Source organism: Phragmites australis, chromosome 24 (genome assembly GCF_958298935.1).
Source record: "Phragmites australis chromosome 24, lpPhrAust1.1, whole genome shotgun sequence".
Classification (NCBI taxonomy): Eukaryota; Viridiplantae; Streptophyta; class Magnoliopsida; order Poales; family Poaceae; genus Phragmites; species Phragmites australis.
The window spans coordinates 4,272,610-4,289,717 of NC_084944.1; the positions used below are offsets into that span (position 1 = coordinate 4,272,610).

Here is a 17,108-nt window from a genome sequence, read left to right on the forward strand (position 1 = left end):
GAGGACGGGCGGTGCGGGGCCGGCAGTGGAGCCAGCGAGCTGCGAGAGGGCGCGGCGCAGACAGAGACACCCAGCCGCGGGCCAGTGGGGCGCCCACAACCCAAAAGGCTACAATCCCACAATCCCACAACTAAGGCTATGTTTGTTTCAGCTTCGGATCGTGGCTTTCAGCTTTTACAATTCGAAACTAAAATAAACAGACAGCTTTTGATTATAGTTTTTTAAAATCTGCTGGTTGGATTGTGAAAATCTGAGAAGCTAGTTTTTCTCAGCTTTTGATAAGTGTGAAAATCCATTTAACTAAATTGTCCATCAAAGTTTTTTAGAATCTACAACTTAAAAGCTTTTCACAATCCAGCTTTTTACAATCTAGCTTTTCACAATCCAGCTTCTATAAGTTGTTTTCAGAATCTCTAGCTGAAACAAACAGACCCTAAATAAGCAGTACCATGTTCAAATATGAACAACATTTTTTAATCGAAGTTCTAAATTTATATCCCTCAACCAAACAGAGATTAAAATTTCACCAAAATTTCAAGAATTCTAAAGGAAAACGAAATATCCAATTACAAAATTTTCTTTCACTAACATTTGTAAAACTCACAGAGCATAAGACTAAAAGTGACCAAAATTTAAACGAAATTTCACAAATATCAGTCATTTCGTGAACGAAAAAATTTGTAAAACGGAATTGAAATCCCTGCAGCCAAATATGATTGCAATGGCTTCCCTGACTTTAGACGATTACAAGTTGGTTTTCAGCTCTTCAGCGTCAAGAGCCAGGACCAAAACCGGTGAGGTGGAATTGTGCCTTCAAAGATTTACATCACTAAATCAAAATAACTAGAAAAAAAATCTATCTCACAATATGGTTCGAGTCGACCACGTACACAACCCAAGAAGCAAGGAAGCACAAACTTTCGTTTCAACGAACGCATATATATGATTCAAGGACCAACAGAGTTGTCCCATTTCACGCGCATCTAAAAGCTTTATCCCGAAGTTACAGGTTACAATATTATGTACAAAAATTGGCGCCCATATGCTGAGTTCTACATGCTTCGGAATTGCTTCTGACCCTACCAGAGTGTGTGTATCTGGCTTGACAAAATTGTTCAGCACGGAAACCGACAACACTGATACATATTTTGCCGGGAAAGCTAGCCGCGGTGAAGGTGTTACCAAAGACAGCACTCAAACAACTTTCACCCATGAGCCACCACACATTGGGCAAGCATGTGTCCACCGGCTGATCCACCACGCCTCACGTTCATTCGTTGGGTTTGGAGCACCGGGATGTGCAAATGCACAAGTTTGCCGCAAACATCTTATGCACTGGAAAAGGCAGCGTATTTAGACGTTAAGTATATAGCAAAGGTGGATAGCATGTGTTGATATAGTAACTTGTTAAAGACTCCCACCCTAGACTGAAACTGGAGTTAAAAGATAAAGGCAAGTTTAAGCATACTTACCTTATACCATTCACCGTCAAGGCCTGTTTTCCACACAGCTGTGATAGCATCCCTTCGAGATCCCATGACACCTAGATAAGATCCGAGACCTACAGATGTTTTCAGACCAAATGCTGCATCTCTTTCAGACAAACGGCGCTTTCTAGGCCAAAGACTTTGAATCCCAAACAAACTGTCACCATCCTCTTCCATGTCAGACAAATGAGGGTTGATAGAACCACTGATTTTTAGATGAGGCATATTATCCAATGGACCAAAGTCATCTGGCTCTGACCAGGGTCCACCAAACATGTTGCGCCTATGCCATTCTTCAGCAGGAGGTTGCAGTTCTAATTCTCGAAGTAGAAGACCAGCTGCATCAGCTCCTCGTGGACGAGGCATATTCTGAACGGATATAGGAAAATTAATGAATATTGAAAATAGTACAGGACCTAGGCATCAAGGGATCGCTGAAAATGACATGCCTAATAACTGACAATAATAATGCATGTTTCCATTAAATATCAACTGATACAAAATAAATAGCTTCTGTTAAGAGAACCATAATGAACTTTAAAAGGAGTCGGTCCTGAATTCAGTACAAAATGGAAAAACTTGTAGAATCCCTGGTTGAGGTGCACTTGAACATCAATTTATATTCCTATTATTGACAATGCTGGAAGCTCAAAAGATACACACATAAAAAGTATACAAATGCAATTAATAGAAGCTTCCATGAGAATTTTGTCTAGTACCTGCATATGGGGACCAAGAGATGCTTCCACTACCTCAGGGAGCACAGTGTAATTGCCATCGATGTAGTGCAGCCTTATGATAATGTTGCTGGAACCAACCTGAGAAGCAGGCAATGGATGTTGCAACGTAGATGTCCTTCGACACAGGTCGACCAATATAAGAAAAAGGACCTTCACCTGCAACAATGAAATAAATTTTTGCAGACAATTAGATAAATTAGACAAATAAGTTTTTCAGAGAAAAACAAGCCACTGTATTTAACCAAACCCTGGGCTGCAAAAAAAAAAAAAAAACTTGTGTTTTGCCAATTATTTGATAATCACCTCATCTGAAGTATAACCTTGGCCAGCATTGCCAGAACCTATTCTAACAGATTTGCCAATCGGGTTTTCTTCAGGACCCTTCGCTCCAAGAGCAAATTGTCCAGCACGTGTAGCTGGGCCATCTTCTACTTTGGCAGCCCCTAGACCAGATCTTAATGCCGTACCGTTGTCCTCTGCCTTAGCATTCATCATGTGCTGTATTTTCTGGATAGCCGAATCTTGATTTTTTTGTGCATTTGCGAGTAACCTTGGTGATTGCCTTCGCCGGAAAAGCAAACAAAACAGCAATAATTGACATAATCTATGAAGGAAATGGCAGTCCCCAATAAGTCTAACAGCAGGTGTGCCAGGGAAAGTGCCCGTATTAATGCTGATGGGCATAAATGATGACCTCCCACTCATTGGATTTGGTGTTGCAGTGGCAGCACCATCAGAATTGTTGCTAATTTTAGCAATTGCACCTTGGACCCACTCCTGCATTTGTGAGTTCCCTGTTGTAGATGTTGCTCCCCCTTGATTACCTGAAATTTGCAGGAGCATCAAGATGCTAGCAGCATTTCAAACATGCAATGGAAACATATGATTGGGATGTGCTTTTCGGTGCACAAACAAGAGAAATGCACAAGCTTTAGCAAGATAGCAGGCATTGATAACTAACCTTGATTATTTGATGGCGAAGGAGAACTGTTTGTTGGACTTGTAACCATATTTCTAGAAGTGCCTGTGGTAGAAGATGGTCCAACCGCATGGCTAGCCAGAGTTCGACAGAAACTTGCATAGCGCCGCAAACGTGTGATGAAATGTGATGCTAAATCTAGAACAGCATCGACGTAGCCCTGCATTTGGATGATAAAAAAAGATAAGCTATGCTTAAAGTAACATGAACAATTGCTATGCAGACAACCTGTACTGAATTTATACAGTACTGTACATTATAAAACTATAATAATACGCCAATTTTGGCAAGCATAAAAGGCATTGAACATGAGTTCACCTAACATAACTAAAGCAATGTTCATCTTAAAGTGATATAGAATAAGTTCAGGAACAGAAGAACTGGACATTAAATAGCTGAAATTAAGTTCCACGATAATGAAATGGAAATAACTCGTGTAAAGTAGACAACCAGACCTGGATGCTTGGAAGTAGAGCTGGTTCAACAGTCATTTTGTCAGGCTCGATACTAGATAACGTATCACTAGAGGCTTGCCAGGGCTCGGGTAGCAAAGTTGAAGGATTTATAAGGGCAGACTCGATTCCTTTGCCTAGCATATCCAGAAGTAATCTTGCTTGCATGTCCAACACAAGTGCTCGGACATCTTGAGCATTTGTTCCTTCCAACAATCTACACTTTATCCTATCGAGGTTCTGCATGAGGTAGATCGATTAATCATGAGGAAGAAAGGTAATAGTTCAACAAGCCCTCAAACATTGAAGCGAAAGATATAAAATGTCACCTCAAAAATTCCAACTTCATATTAACTCACACATAAAATCCACAAGATGTAATATGAATGAGATGCCCAGTCACTCAATTAATTTAGAGAAGTTGCTGAGATGCCACTGATTTCTAACCCAATTGCAAGACTACCACCGGAAAAGTTTCTAGTGGCACGTTTGCGATTGAAAAAAAAATGATAACACTGTTGCAAATGGCCATTAATTCATGCAATTTACATATCGCGATGGTACCAGAACAATATTAACAAGAGTTCTATATTTGGAGAAAACAGTATATTTATTTATAGTAATTTCAAGAGGAACAAGATTCACTCTGACAGAGTAGAAACTCCCACATCCAAAGGAGGAAAAAGAGACATCAACACTGATTACTTAGTGCTAGTGGGACCAAGATATAGTTTTGCAGATTGAATATAGAATACTCCCTCCAGTCATAAATACTTGACGTTTTGGACAAAGTTCTAGTCAAAATTTGAAACTTTGACTGTCAATAACTTTAAAAACACTTCATTTGAGAACATGAAAATTATGTGTATTTGTCTTGAAAAATACTTTCATCATATCATAATTTATTGGATTTTACATAATTTAGTCTAATAGAAAATTTATGGTCAAAGCTACATATTAGAGACCGTGTCGTTGCTCAAAACATCAAGTATTTGTGACTGGAGGGAGTACAATCATATGTTCAGTTATAAGTATGAGACTCATACAAAGAATACAGCTCTACTTACAAAATATGATGTGGCATGTAGCAACGCATTTGAATGTGTTCTATGGCAGAAACAAGAGCAAGATATAAAGAGGACCATGTGCAGGACAGAAAGAAGCCATGGAAACTGTACATATGTCTACATCTGAGTTTTTCATTCAACCTCAACTGGTGACTGATAGTATGACCACTGTGGTAAATGATGCATTGAGTGTGGCTAAGAAAATAGCAATGCAAGTGTAAAAAAACAGAGATAAAAAATAATAAATGATTGGAGATAACCACTTAAAACTAGCGTAGTTTCCCACAAGCAACAACACCACTTACAGGACAGTGCTGCTGCCTCTGTTGCATAGTCGGAAGAGAATGGAAGTCCGTGTCCAGAAAAGCTATCACGCTATTAAGTGAAACTGGAAGGAAAACAAGCAATTTAGTTTGTCATCGACAATTATAAATATTGCAGGTCTTGAAATGGTTAACCAACTCATATGCTACAAACAGACTTACTAAAACATCAAACATACACATTCTATTTGCTCGGAAAATCATGTCACACCCAGAAATAACCTAACACAGTAGGCAAGAATATAATTTATATGAACAAAAACAGAAAGAAAAAAAAAAGAACTCGACCAATCTAAAAGGAACTAGGTGGCTTTTCATTAAGAAGAAATAGGCAACAAATTCGCGTCAAAGAGGACTTGAACTTGGGTGGTCAAGGCGTACATCCACACCCTCAACCAACTAAGCAAGGCCCAGTTCCTGAACAAAAACTGAAAGGACCATTCAATGTATGCCAAATACACAGTTCACCACTTCCATGTTATCACTTGCAAGCAATTTTAGACAAAAATTAAACATAACCAAATATTTATTCCACTAACAAATGATATCTTAACTAAAGCTATCAAATACCAGGTCAGCTCTAAACATTAAAAAGATCCAATTGAATCTCCATAAACCCCAGGATGTGCTTGTAGAGGATGAACTGTAATGCATGAGTTTTTTTGGCTATAGCTTAGCAGCCAACATGGTAAAATTTAAACCAATTGGATTGCCGAAACTACACACAAACGCATAACATCAGCAGCAATGTCCTTACCTATACCATCTTCAGCAGCACTCTGTGTACAACCGACAGCATCCCACCAATCCACACCAGCCAATAGACTCCACCAAAATCTGCCAGAATTATTTAATTATCACGGTGATACAAAAATAACAACAAAGCATTTTATCACAAGCAAGTTGGGATATGGTACAGTGAAACCCAACAAGAGCAATAAATTTATCAAATGATCACGAAAATAAATCATATTAATTAAGAATCAGCATCTATGAATTTGATGACATACCTATCCGCTATGGCCCGTTCCCACACTGCTGAGCTGACCTTTATTTGCGTGTTAAGAATTGCAGGAGGAAGAACACGTATTATCTTCAGTATCGTTCGATCTTTAAGTGTGTCATGCCAAACTGATGCCAAGCAGCAACTGCTGGAGGAAAAGGCTGGTGGAGCAATAGCTGAGCCAACATTGACATGGTAGCTGTCAACCTGATCAAAATTGGGACCCGAGAAAATGTGCACTCCTCCACGGAGAAAAGCAACAGCAACTTCACCGCCATGAGCAGAATAAACTATTTGAGCCAGTTGTCTAACATCATTTGGAAGATCATAAGGGTCAAAGGTAAGTCTGTTCGCCCTGTCAACACTGCACTCAGAGGAGCTCCGTTCATCTGAAGTCGTTGGCATCGGAACATACGTTTGAGGATTTTTAAGGTCCTCTGTTGGTGGAATGCTTTTGTTAACTCTAGTCGACCAAACAGTTTGCATGGGAGGCTGCCCACCAAAGCTAGTAGGGCTTCCAAATATTGGATGAAGCACAACAGGTTGAAGCGAAGACTCCCAACATTGCACTCTCCATCCAGTGATGGAAGGTCCTTCATCGGGATCATAAGGAGACATATACTGCCCTGCAAGAAATAATTTAAAGATCATTGAGAAACAAATGAAACACCAGCTACCACAACTGAAACACAGAATAATACTAAGAATGTAAGTTGGGCAGTCGCTGATTGAGAAGTTATGTTCTATGGCACAGGCCATACGAGACATCAAGGTAAAGTAGTCAAGATAAAATAGTGTCCAAAAAAAATGACACAAATGTAAGTGCACGAACATCCATGTCTGTCTTCTTATTTCGATTCTGGACATATACAGTTAACTGATCAGAGTTGTTTCCTCGCTCACACATACGTGCGTGTATGTGCATTTTCCTTTCCTTTTCTTTTTTTGTGGTGGAGGAGGAGGAGGGAGCTCCTAGGAGATGCTCATAGTATGTGGTCATGAGCACTAAAAGAAAGGTTGGGAGAACACCATTGAAATTAGGTTCGTGCCATATTTCAAAACATATTCTGATAATCACTGTGACTTGTGAGATATGAAAATTACATCGCTCAAGTACTAAACCATCTTCCAAATGGAGTAGTATACCCACCTTCAACTATTACAACTGTAATAACTGATCCTCCACGAGTTGGATCAAAAGCAACTGAAGTAACCCCAGATCCCCATGTGGTAGTAGTGGCTGACTGTGCAGCTGCTTCTGGACTGACATAAGCTGAAAAATTAGAAACTGGACAGCAATGGATCGATGCAGCCTCAGTGGTCTCATTATCAGTCTGTTTTTTTGTTTGTGCACCCTCAGAAACAAGATAATCTTGCAAAGAAAATAGGTAGGCCGCTAGTGGAGCAAAACCAGGCCAGGAAGGGGGATTCAGGGATGGAGGAACAGTGTTTGTTGCATTTATCTTCGCAGTTGCCTGAATACCACTGCCAAGACCTGGCATCACCTCCCAAACCACTACAGTGGATGGATTAACAAGGGGTACACCAGCAACATGTAAAGCTCCAGATTCCGTTATAATAGCATCAGCAGCCATTATACCACTGGGTCCTGCTCCTAGAAGCCCTTTGCTAGTAGAAAACCATCTAGGCTGTGCTGAGTTTTGAGAAGGCCACTGTGACCAATGAAGCTGAACAGAACCTGATGAAAAAACTGAACAAACGCATCGAATACTTGGCCATCCAGCTGCAATAACAAGCTTAAGTCAGATTTTTAAAGATTAATATTAAGGGTGCAAAGAGTCCAAAAAATATATGTTTCAGTAATATGCTTGGCTTTGGTTTACCAACCTGAACTTTGAGGTTGTTGGGTGAGAAATTTCTCCTCGAAGGTTTTTAGGTTTGAACTAGTAGAGTTTGCCGGAAGCCATCTATACTGCAGAGTCAAGAAAAACAACAAATTTAGCAGCAGTAACAGGTTTATAACTTATTAGCTTGGTGTCTCTTATTGTTCTATCTAGAATTCAATTGTGTCAGGTCAAAAAGGTAATCTCACACAGATGCAATACTATCACTCCCTCCATTGTTTTCAATTCGATGATTTAAGGTTGAACAAGTGTTCTTACTTCTTTTCCTATTTGATGTTAAAAGATTCCGAGGAGAGACACGATTCCATCTTCCTAACATGCCCCAGGCCCATTTAGTATATGTTACTCCATCCATTTCCAAATACTTGTCAACTTTGACCAAGACACGCTTATGTAGGTAGTAGCACTTTTTAATAGAGAATGACCAAAGTGCCCTTGAAACGTAATGCAAACGAATTTGGGGCCAGCATGGTTGGAGAAAGGAGATGTTTCATAAGAGTAAATTATGAGTACATCTTGGGAAAAATGAGGTGACAGATATTTGGAAACAAATAAAGTGTTCAAGCGACAAGTATATGAAAACTGAGGGAATAAATTTACAAGAATCAATCTCCTCGTTCATTGGTTGCTAGGATTAAGCATGGATGCTTCAGGAGGTAAGCAAATTTAGTTAGGTAGCAGAAGACAAAACTATTAACATGAGCATGTGTTTAAAACAAGTGTTCTCGAGTCTAAAACATCAAATAAAAGGGACGGAGAAGTTTAAAACAAATAAACACACAAACTATACATATACTGAGGTGTAACACAAGCAAGCTGGATCTTAACCAAACACTGCAATTAATTTGAATATGATGTTTAAGAAATAAGAACATGATCTTAAACAAGTCTCAAAAGTATTATGCTGTCATTAACTCATTTCTTTACCACTAAACAAAAATAACTTAGTATCCTTACTATAATCAAGCACTATCATGATCTATATAAGCTACAAGTGCCTCAAGAGATCTGACCTGTGAAAACAGGATCACTCAGATATACTGTTGCATTAACCATAAGGGGACACGTTATATAGTGAAGGTAAGCAACATGCAGTTTTATGTGCGTTGCCAACGTACCGGAGAAATTCCTGACAGCCACTTGGTCACCACAGAAAGATCTTGACGCCATTCATGTTCACACTGCCACGAGCTGGCATCACGTACGAGATTAACAGGACCCTTCACCACAGAAGACAATGATTAGTATAAGAACATTTGATGGCATCAAATACACAAATTTTGAATAAGGCAGCTACTAGAAAAAACCATGTTCTTATAAAACTACAAAGTGAACTCCAGAAGATAAGATGGTTTCATCTCAAGGGAATAGCATACCTTGGTCGGCTGTGTCCATATAGTGATCCGCCCATGAAAATTTGCTACTAGCATTGCGCGAGGACAAGACCGAGGAGACCATTCAATGAACTGAACAAAGTCACGCGGAGAATCTGTTCAATTGACAATACCATTACAGTGAAACATGCTGGGAGCAGAATTTTTTAGAAATAGAATGAATAGGTATGTTTATTTCAGATGTGCTGTGATAATTTCAAATAGAAAGTTCATCCATGTTACTACAGACAAAACAGATTATTGAAATCAATCTGCATCTGCTCGTACACAATCATGAGTGGGGTATATTGACACTACCAAAAAAACAACTGGGATTGAAATTTGAAAGATAGCTGTGTGTACTGTGTAGCAAAGAAAATCATGCAAGTAAATCATACTTAAGAATATTTTGCGCGGCAGTTAAATAGACACATACCTGCTTTCACATTGAAAACAGAACATTCTGTTGGTCTCTCTGGATTCAGGATGTGTATGGGAATCCAAAACGGTGGACTTGAATTGGAGCTGGAGAAATAAATTACATTATTTCCCGGGGAAGAAAATTTCATCCCCAAAAACTGTGGATAAAAAAATTCAACTAAGGTGAATACTAGGGATGCAAGTTTTGTATTTTTTGTGTCATTGGGTCGACCTAAAACTAAAAAAATGAACTAAAGATTCACTCCCACCCAATTAAGTTAAGGAAAAAATGAACTAAGTGCTGACATAGAACTACCCATTGGGTACCCACTTGCATCCCTAGTGAATACTCAAGCATTCTTTGCTAGGAATTCACATTAGGAGGATCTCAATTTTACCACTCTCAGTTTACTTATGTTCTTCAAGTTTGATTTTTATGTTCTGAGTCTATACTTTCTTAAGTCGTTTGTTCTACAAGGCTTGTAGCCCTGTTCCTGGAGTCCTAAGGAATCCTTTATAAAGTACTTGATTACTCTACTTATACATTAGTTATATTTTTACCAGTAGGTCTCCCTCCTACTGTTTGTCTGTTTCTGTTCAAGAAAGGGAACAACGCTTTTCTACCACAGGCTGTACTACCTAAGACAACCTTCTTAGTTTAAATATTAGAAATCAAATGTGTGCGAGGAAATCAAGGGACAAAACAAATCTGAGAAAAATGGTGAAGGAAATCTAACCTCGGAATACGTGCACAAGTCTCTGATGCGCAAGCAATTGCATTCAGCTTCCCACACCAAGCAACCGCACTGCAGTGGAAAGCCCCACAAAGGCAGGAAGTTACTAAGCAGTTTCCAACTAACATTAGGATAAAACAAACTGGCCACCCTAGTTATACCAGACAGAAACAGTTACAGAAACAGGAAACCAGAAAAATACACTGCAAGCTTATGTCTGCCACCAGCTGCTGTACATAATAATTCATGTTGCTAGGCCAATTAGGATTTAGGAGGTATTTGGATGAGAGAGATTGCTACAGGAAATTTCAGATTTAATTGAAATTTTAATTAAACCCAAAGGATTTGGATCCAAACCATGTATTTAAAGGAGGTAAGATTGCATATTATCAGCTCCAGAAAGCAGCAGCAGTTTCAGAAATATACAGGTCTACAATATTTGGTAAAAGATCAATGAGATTTTCACTAAACACATATCAATAGATAGGCTCATGGATCAATGAATCAATCAGATACAGCAATGAACCCGTGATTCTTTCACAATGAAGTTAACTTATCATTTTCTAACTGGTTTAGAATGCCATCCAGGTTGACCTCGCAAAACACTCATTATGAAAAGGAAAAAGGATGGCCTTCCTACTAACAAGCTAGAATGAGCTGCTCTGTCATTCAAATTAATCTAAGAATCCGAAGCACAAAGCTTCACAGATATTGTAATAAGCAACGAAACTAGGCTCTTTACCACAAAATTCTAAGCCAATGTAAAACATATGTACATGCAGAATCAAGCAATAAAATCAGAGAGGCCCGAGACCCTAAAACTCAAAAGATGTCTTTCCTCCAGCAAACAGCATACTCAACATCCCCGAAACACTCAAGTTAGCTAACACGACCACAGGAAGCCCGAAGCCCTCCAAAAAAATCTATCACTTTCTAAAACAACAAGAAACAATGCAATCGCCATCACAACACACAAACTCTCTTCATAATGCCACTTCAGCCTGCAAAACTCAACGTTTCCACGTTCCTCTTGCACTCGTCAACAAAATTTCGAACACAAACAGCACGAGACTCTGAAGCCATCACAGGTGAAGGTCGCGTAATTCGCATCCAACATTGATCTCAAAAAAGGAAATGCAGAAAAAAAAAACTCAATTTTGAAACGGAAAACGAAAGCCCAGGGAAGCAGCTAATCCGCACGCACCTGAAGTTCCTGCAGAGCTCGGGTACGCGCATCTTGTGCCGGAGGCTGGCGGGCGGCTGCTTGAGACGGATCCGGAACACAGTCACCGGCGACGGCTGCTGCGCTCCTCCCCCCGCCTCCGCATCCCCCGCGCCTGCACTGCCGTCCACCTCCATCGCCTCGCCCGCTACTCCCGCTACTGCTCCCGCCTCCGCGGCCTCGGCGCCTCCCCCGTCCGCTGCTGCCGCGGCTGCCTCCTCCTGGCCGCCCTGCTGCTGCTGCTGCTGCTGCGGCGGCGGCGGCGGCGTTTGTTGATCCTTGGGCGAAGCGGCCGGCGCGGTCCCGTTCGAGGTGGGGTTCGGGGTGGGGACGGGGACGTGGCTAGGGTTCGGGGGTGCGGAAGAGGTCATAGGGACGGAGAGGGACGGGAGCGGGGGGAGAAAAGGAGGGGAAGCGCGGCGGGCGGGTGCTTAGGTCACTTGAAGCGACCGGCCGTCGCTGTCGCGAGGAGGGGAGGGGAGAGGGGTTCCTCAGTTCCTGTGCGGCGGCGTCGCTGTCGGGTCGGTGGAGGTGGATGCGGGCGTGGAAAGGGAGCGCGCGGCTGTGGGGAGGGGAAGGGGAGACGGACGTGTGGGTTCGGCCGCGAACTTCGGCGTTTCGTCGACGAGCTCGCGGTCCTGGTGACAGGTGCGGTCGTCGGAGGAAACGATGACTTGGGGAGTTGTGGACTTGTGGTAGCACCGGTCGTGGGTCGTCCTCCGGTGCAAGTATAGCCGTAGGATCTAGAATGACAATGAGAGAAGATGAATTGATGTTTTAATAAAAAAATTAAATTAATGGTTTCTTCTATTTTTATTCAAAGTACTTTAAAATTTAAGCACAAGTAAAATAGAAAGAACATTCAAAGGGAAGGTATCGAGGCAACCAGAGTTTGTAAATAGAATATGAATCCGAGATTTTATTAAAAATATTTTATATATCTTAACACTCGAAAGCTCGTAACATGTAAAGAAACTAAAGAATATCTAAAGAATATGTCACTAGGTAAATAATGTTAAATCCTAAAAAAATTTCCCTTTTCCCCTCTCCTTCCTCTCTCTTCCTCTCTCTTCCTCTCTCCTCCCTCCCCTCCCCGTGACCCGTTGCTGCCGCGCCGCGCCGCGCCGTCACGTCGCCGCTCGTCAACAGACCTCGCGCCCCGCGCCGTGCGGACCTCGTCCCGCGCGCCCGCTCCATCACCGGACACCGACTCCTATATAAACGATGAACAGTGCTTCTTCCCCACCTCACTCCACTCCTCTCTCTCCCGAGCCCCTCTGCCCGCCGCCGCCCCTCTCTTCGAGCGCGTCGCCGCCGGTGAGCATCTCACTCTTCCTCTCCTCCTTTCCCTCTCCCCGAAGACGTACTTGGGCCTCTTTCGTCGCCAGCCGCCGCCGCTTCTGTCGCAGGCCGCCGCCCCTCTCTCCGAGCGCGTCGCCGCCGGTGAGCATCTCCCTCTTCCTCTCCTCCTTTCCCTCTCCCCGAAGACGTACCTGGGCCTCTTTCGTCGCCGGCCGCCGCTGCTTCTGTCGCACGCCGCCATTGCCTTCCCGTCACTCCCCGTCGTTGGGCCGTCACCCTCTCTCTGCCAGCCACCGGGCCGAAGCCACCTCCCCGGCCCCGGCCGCCCGCCCGCCAGATTCGGTCGGCAAGGCCGCCGCCGCCCTCCACCGTCAGCCCTCCGCCATCGCGCCAGCGCCGCCCGTCGTCCCTCCCTCTCTCTCCCCCTCGCGCTCTCCACAGCCGAGCCGCCCTTCTCTCTCCTCTCTGCTCTCTCTCTCTCTCTTTTATACCCTCTCTCCCTGTGTGGCTGACAGTGGGCCCCGTTGTTAGCCGAGCTGAGCCGGCCGCCAAGCCCACCGACAGCTGAGCCGAGCCGACTCCGCCGAGCCGAGCCCAAAATAGAGTCGAGCCGCCCTCTGAGCCGAGCCCAAAATAGAGCCAAGTCTGAGCCGAGCCGCGAGCCGACTCACCAGAATATTCTGGGAATATTTTCCCCTTTTTCTTTTTCTGAATTTCTCTCCCGTGGGGATTTTTGTTTTAAGCTAACCTGAAAATGGTTTTAGAGTGGAAGAAACATTTTTGCTTGTTTCATGATATGCAAGTGATGGATGCAACATGACAGTCGACAACGGGATGATCGGGGCCAAGCGGGAGACTTGCTGCCCGACGATTAAGGAGGCCGGATGGAGTCAAAGGTGATCCTAGCTGTACACGTGGAGGTCAAGCAAAATATGATGGAGAAGGATGAAGACGGTGTGTTGATAAAGTTAAGCAAAGGAGATATCGGTGTAATTGATAAGACAGTCCGAGGGATCAGGAGTGGAAGAGACTTGCCGACGATCAATATCGTAAGACGGAGTATACACGTCTACATCGGAGCACTTACTTGAGGCAAAGCAAGTGGCAACTAGTTACATTTTGAAAAGCGTGCTAGGGTTTTGTGGTTTGGTACAAAACGACGAGAGGACTAGAGGGTCACGTGGTATCATCGCGAAGCTTGTATTGAGGCGTAGATAAGTCATGAAGAAGCCGTGTTCGTTCGATGGATGGAGTGGAAAATGGACCAAAATGCCATAGTGGTAGCTAGGAGTGCATTACCAACGAGGAGTATTTTAGGAACCAGAAATCTTAAAGGTTAAAACACATCTCTAGGCTTATAAATAGAGGGGTGACGCTGTAGAGAGAGGTAGAGCTAGCCATTTGAGAGCCTAACGATAGGTTTTGGAAGAGATGAGAGGATATACTTAGTCCTTGTAATAGACAAGAGCTTTTATGAGAGAAACAACTTTTTAATCTGTCGAAAATATGACTGGCCTCTGTGCTTAATGAAGATTATTTTCTTGTATATGCTCGTGCTCATCTTCTTCTAATCTCTTTCTTTTGGTTGTCTTTCCTTTCTTGGAAGTTTTTTCCATGTTGTTTTTTGTTTTTGCCTTGGAGCTACAATCTTTTCACCTTGAAAGTTATTCTTCTTGTTGCTAAAGACATAATATATATATATATATATATATATATATAAAAGATATATATATATATATATATATATATATATATAAGAGTGTCTTGAGTTATATTAGATCTAGATCATCAACCTAGAGAGTTTATTTGTCGGACCCCTCCTTTGGGGTCACCTTGTGTAGCTCATACCAGTCCCTGGATCAGTAGTTGGTACGCACGAACTCCAACAGAAGTAGACATCATAGTCATACATCGAATAAATACGATAATAAAGTACAATACAGAGTTCATTACAACAGAAGCCCGAAGGCATAAATTAATAAACCCTTAAAACACAGCGGAAACACACAAAAGCGACCCAAGCCCTACAGGCAGCTTGAGTGCAGACAAAACCGGCTTCTCTAATCTTCATCTTCTCTTTCGACGAAGTCAGCTTCTGGATTATCTGGATCCACAATTAGCAAGGGTGAGTACATAAGGTACTCAGCAAGTCCTACCTCAAGGGGAAAAAATTAGATGCTTAAGGGTAGATCGAGATAAGGATATAGAGTCTTTTAGGTTTTTGCGGAAAGCTAATTTTATTGATGCATGGTTCATTTTGCAAAGACTAACTTTAATAAAAAAAATATTTCCGAAGAGAACACATATGTTGAGCTTATGGGGGTTGACGGCCCTGGGGGAGATTCATCCGTCCCGCCAGTTCCCATAAGACTTTGCCAGCAGACACACAGTCCAGGAGGCTTAGAGCACAAAGCCAAAATTCTTCTTTTCGAAAAAAACACGGGCACACATCCCACTCTCACACCAAGGAGATACTTACGCCGAAAAGCTAATCATTATGACCAAACCATAGCATGTCCTTGACCGAGGACACGGCTATCCGGATAGGTTTAACACTCTGCAAAGGTTGTACACTTTACCCACAAGATATGCACAGGCTCCCACCTTAGCAACTGGTGAGGCCGTCATAACGAGACGCAACGATCTCACAACAAAGCCACAATATCCACCCATGGGGCACTAAGATACCAGGGGCCTTAGAAGATTCACGGGAAAGATCACTTAGCAATCCCAAGGCTTGTCTTAGCCTCAACAATATCACTAGTCAGACCTTGGGCTACACACTACCCAAGTCTTCTCCTGGTCCCCATTTCCACTACCGGCCTCCGGGTGGGTACCGCACTAAGTCAGAGGGGTTAGGTCAAGTCCTGCCCATACATGCCATGTGGTTGTACGAGGGGATGCTAGGTGAGATGTCACAGTGAACCGGTCCTTATATGACCGAGGCAAGAGTCTCCCAGCAAGAACACCACAAAGGCGATCCTTGCTCCAAGGTAGTTCCCACCTTCGTGGGGCACCTTACTCACCCTCGTCAACACTACTCTAGAGTTTTTTCAAGAACACAATGTTTTACACGCACACGCACCAAGCACACATCACTTCACATTGTAAAGCATGATTATCATATGTAAATAATCCATTTTTTTTCTTTTGGGCAAAGCAATCCTGAGCATACTAGTAAACAAGCATTCTTCCAAGCAATCATTATAGTTGATGTTGGGAACCTTCTAGGGTTTCAACGAAATAAAAGTAACAATGACAAGGCATGGGATAAACAAGCTGGGTCATAACTATTTTAGCATTTCTTAAAAATCATAACTATTAATCTAATCATGCATACTCCTATTGTTTGAAACAACGGCTCTACGAGTTGTATTTAAAAACATAGGATGTTCCAGTATGTTCTGCTCCTAAACACCGGACCATCCGGTGAGTTCAACTTCATTTGCGCACAGAAAATTTGTTCTCTGCAAGAAAAGCTCTGGCGATCTCATATCCATCACCGGATCATCCGATCAGTTCACATGCACCATATTCTCATTTGCAACATCTCTGTAAGAATATGTTTAATGAATAATCTGGTGTGCATAAGGTATAAGCAACAGACCATTCGGTGCCTTCATCTCCTCCTCACTCGCTTCTGCACCTCTTTGCAAGAATTAGTCTAGTGCAAACTCCGATTGTCGGAGGGTTAACTCCTGTCGCAGGGATCCTGAGGGACCTCTTTTTAGAGATTCAGCCGGAGGGATGATTCTGAATATGTTTGCCGGAGAAATAAATGGATATGAATGCGATGGCTGGCGGGGTGGAATGATCTGGTGCGGAATGAAGTAAATGCACTGGAGGTTTAGACAGGTTCGGACCGCATGGAGGCGTAACACCCTAATCCTGTATGAATGCTATCAATGCCCTGAGAATATCCGTCAAGGATGTTGCTGGTTACAAAAATGTTTGTCTATCCTAGAGCTTAGGGCTCCTTGTTCTTCGGTTTGTGTATATCTGTTGGCTTTGGGGGCTCTTCCAGCTTGTGCGCTTGTAAGAGAGATTCAACCTTTCAGACTTATTCACTTCTGTCTCGCCTCTACTTCAACTTGTCTTTCTCCGTGCGGCCGGTTGCTTTAAATACCCGCCGGCAGTAGCG

General features: G+C 42.7%; 1 protein-coding gene across 4 annotated transcripts; it reads right to left on the reverse strand.

Moving 5' to 3' along the window:
• Positions 1-689: 689 nt before the first annotated feature.
• On the reverse strand, positions 690-12,367 carry LOC133907312 (mediator of RNA polymerase II transcription subunit 16-like). 4 transcript variants are annotated; one of them, XM_062349327.1, is made up of 16 exons: positions 11,648-12,367; positions 10,447-10,515; positions 9,726-9,814; positions 9,293-9,405; positions 9,035-9,136; positions 7,900-7,984; positions 7,202-7,795; positions 6,059-6,677; positions 5,806-5,885; positions 5,031-5,113; positions 3,662-3,898; positions 3,189-3,366; positions 2,531-3,051; positions 2,207-2,383; positions 1,473-1,856; positions 690-1,335 (listed from the first exon to the last, which is right to left on the reverse strand). In XM_062349327.1, exons 1-16 carry the CDS (start codon positions 12,034-12,036, stop codon positions 1,195-1,197), a joined length of 3,861 nt encoding a protein of 1,286 aa, XP_062205311.1. In that variant the 5' UTR covers positions 12,037-12,367; the 3' UTR covers positions 690-1,194. The 4 variants fall into 4 exon arrangements, with proteins under 4 accessions (XP_062205311.1, XP_062205312.1, XP_062205313.1 ...); XM_062349328.1 differs by having other exon boundaries at positions 7,202-7,791; positions 7,899-7,984; XM_062349329.1 differs by lacking the exon at positions 9,726-9,814 and having other exon boundaries at positions 11,648-11,779.
• Positions 12,368-17,108: the final 4,741 nt, after the last annotated feature.

Excerpts from the sequence above, each read along its gene's own strand:
- LOC133907312 (XM_062349327.1), bottom strand. The coding sequence starts at position 12,036 with ATGACCTCTTCCGCACCCCCGAACCCTAGCCACGTCCCCGTCCCCACC. Across the intron at positions 7,796-7,899 it reads CCAACAACCTCAAAGTTCAG|CTGGATGGCCAAGTATTCGA; the intron begins GTTGGTAAACCA and ends TTGTTATTGCAG. Across the intron at positions 3,899-5,030 it reads AGAGGCAGCAGCACTGTCCT|AACCTCGATAGGATAAAGTG; the intron begins GTAAGTGGTGTT and ends TACCTCATGCAG.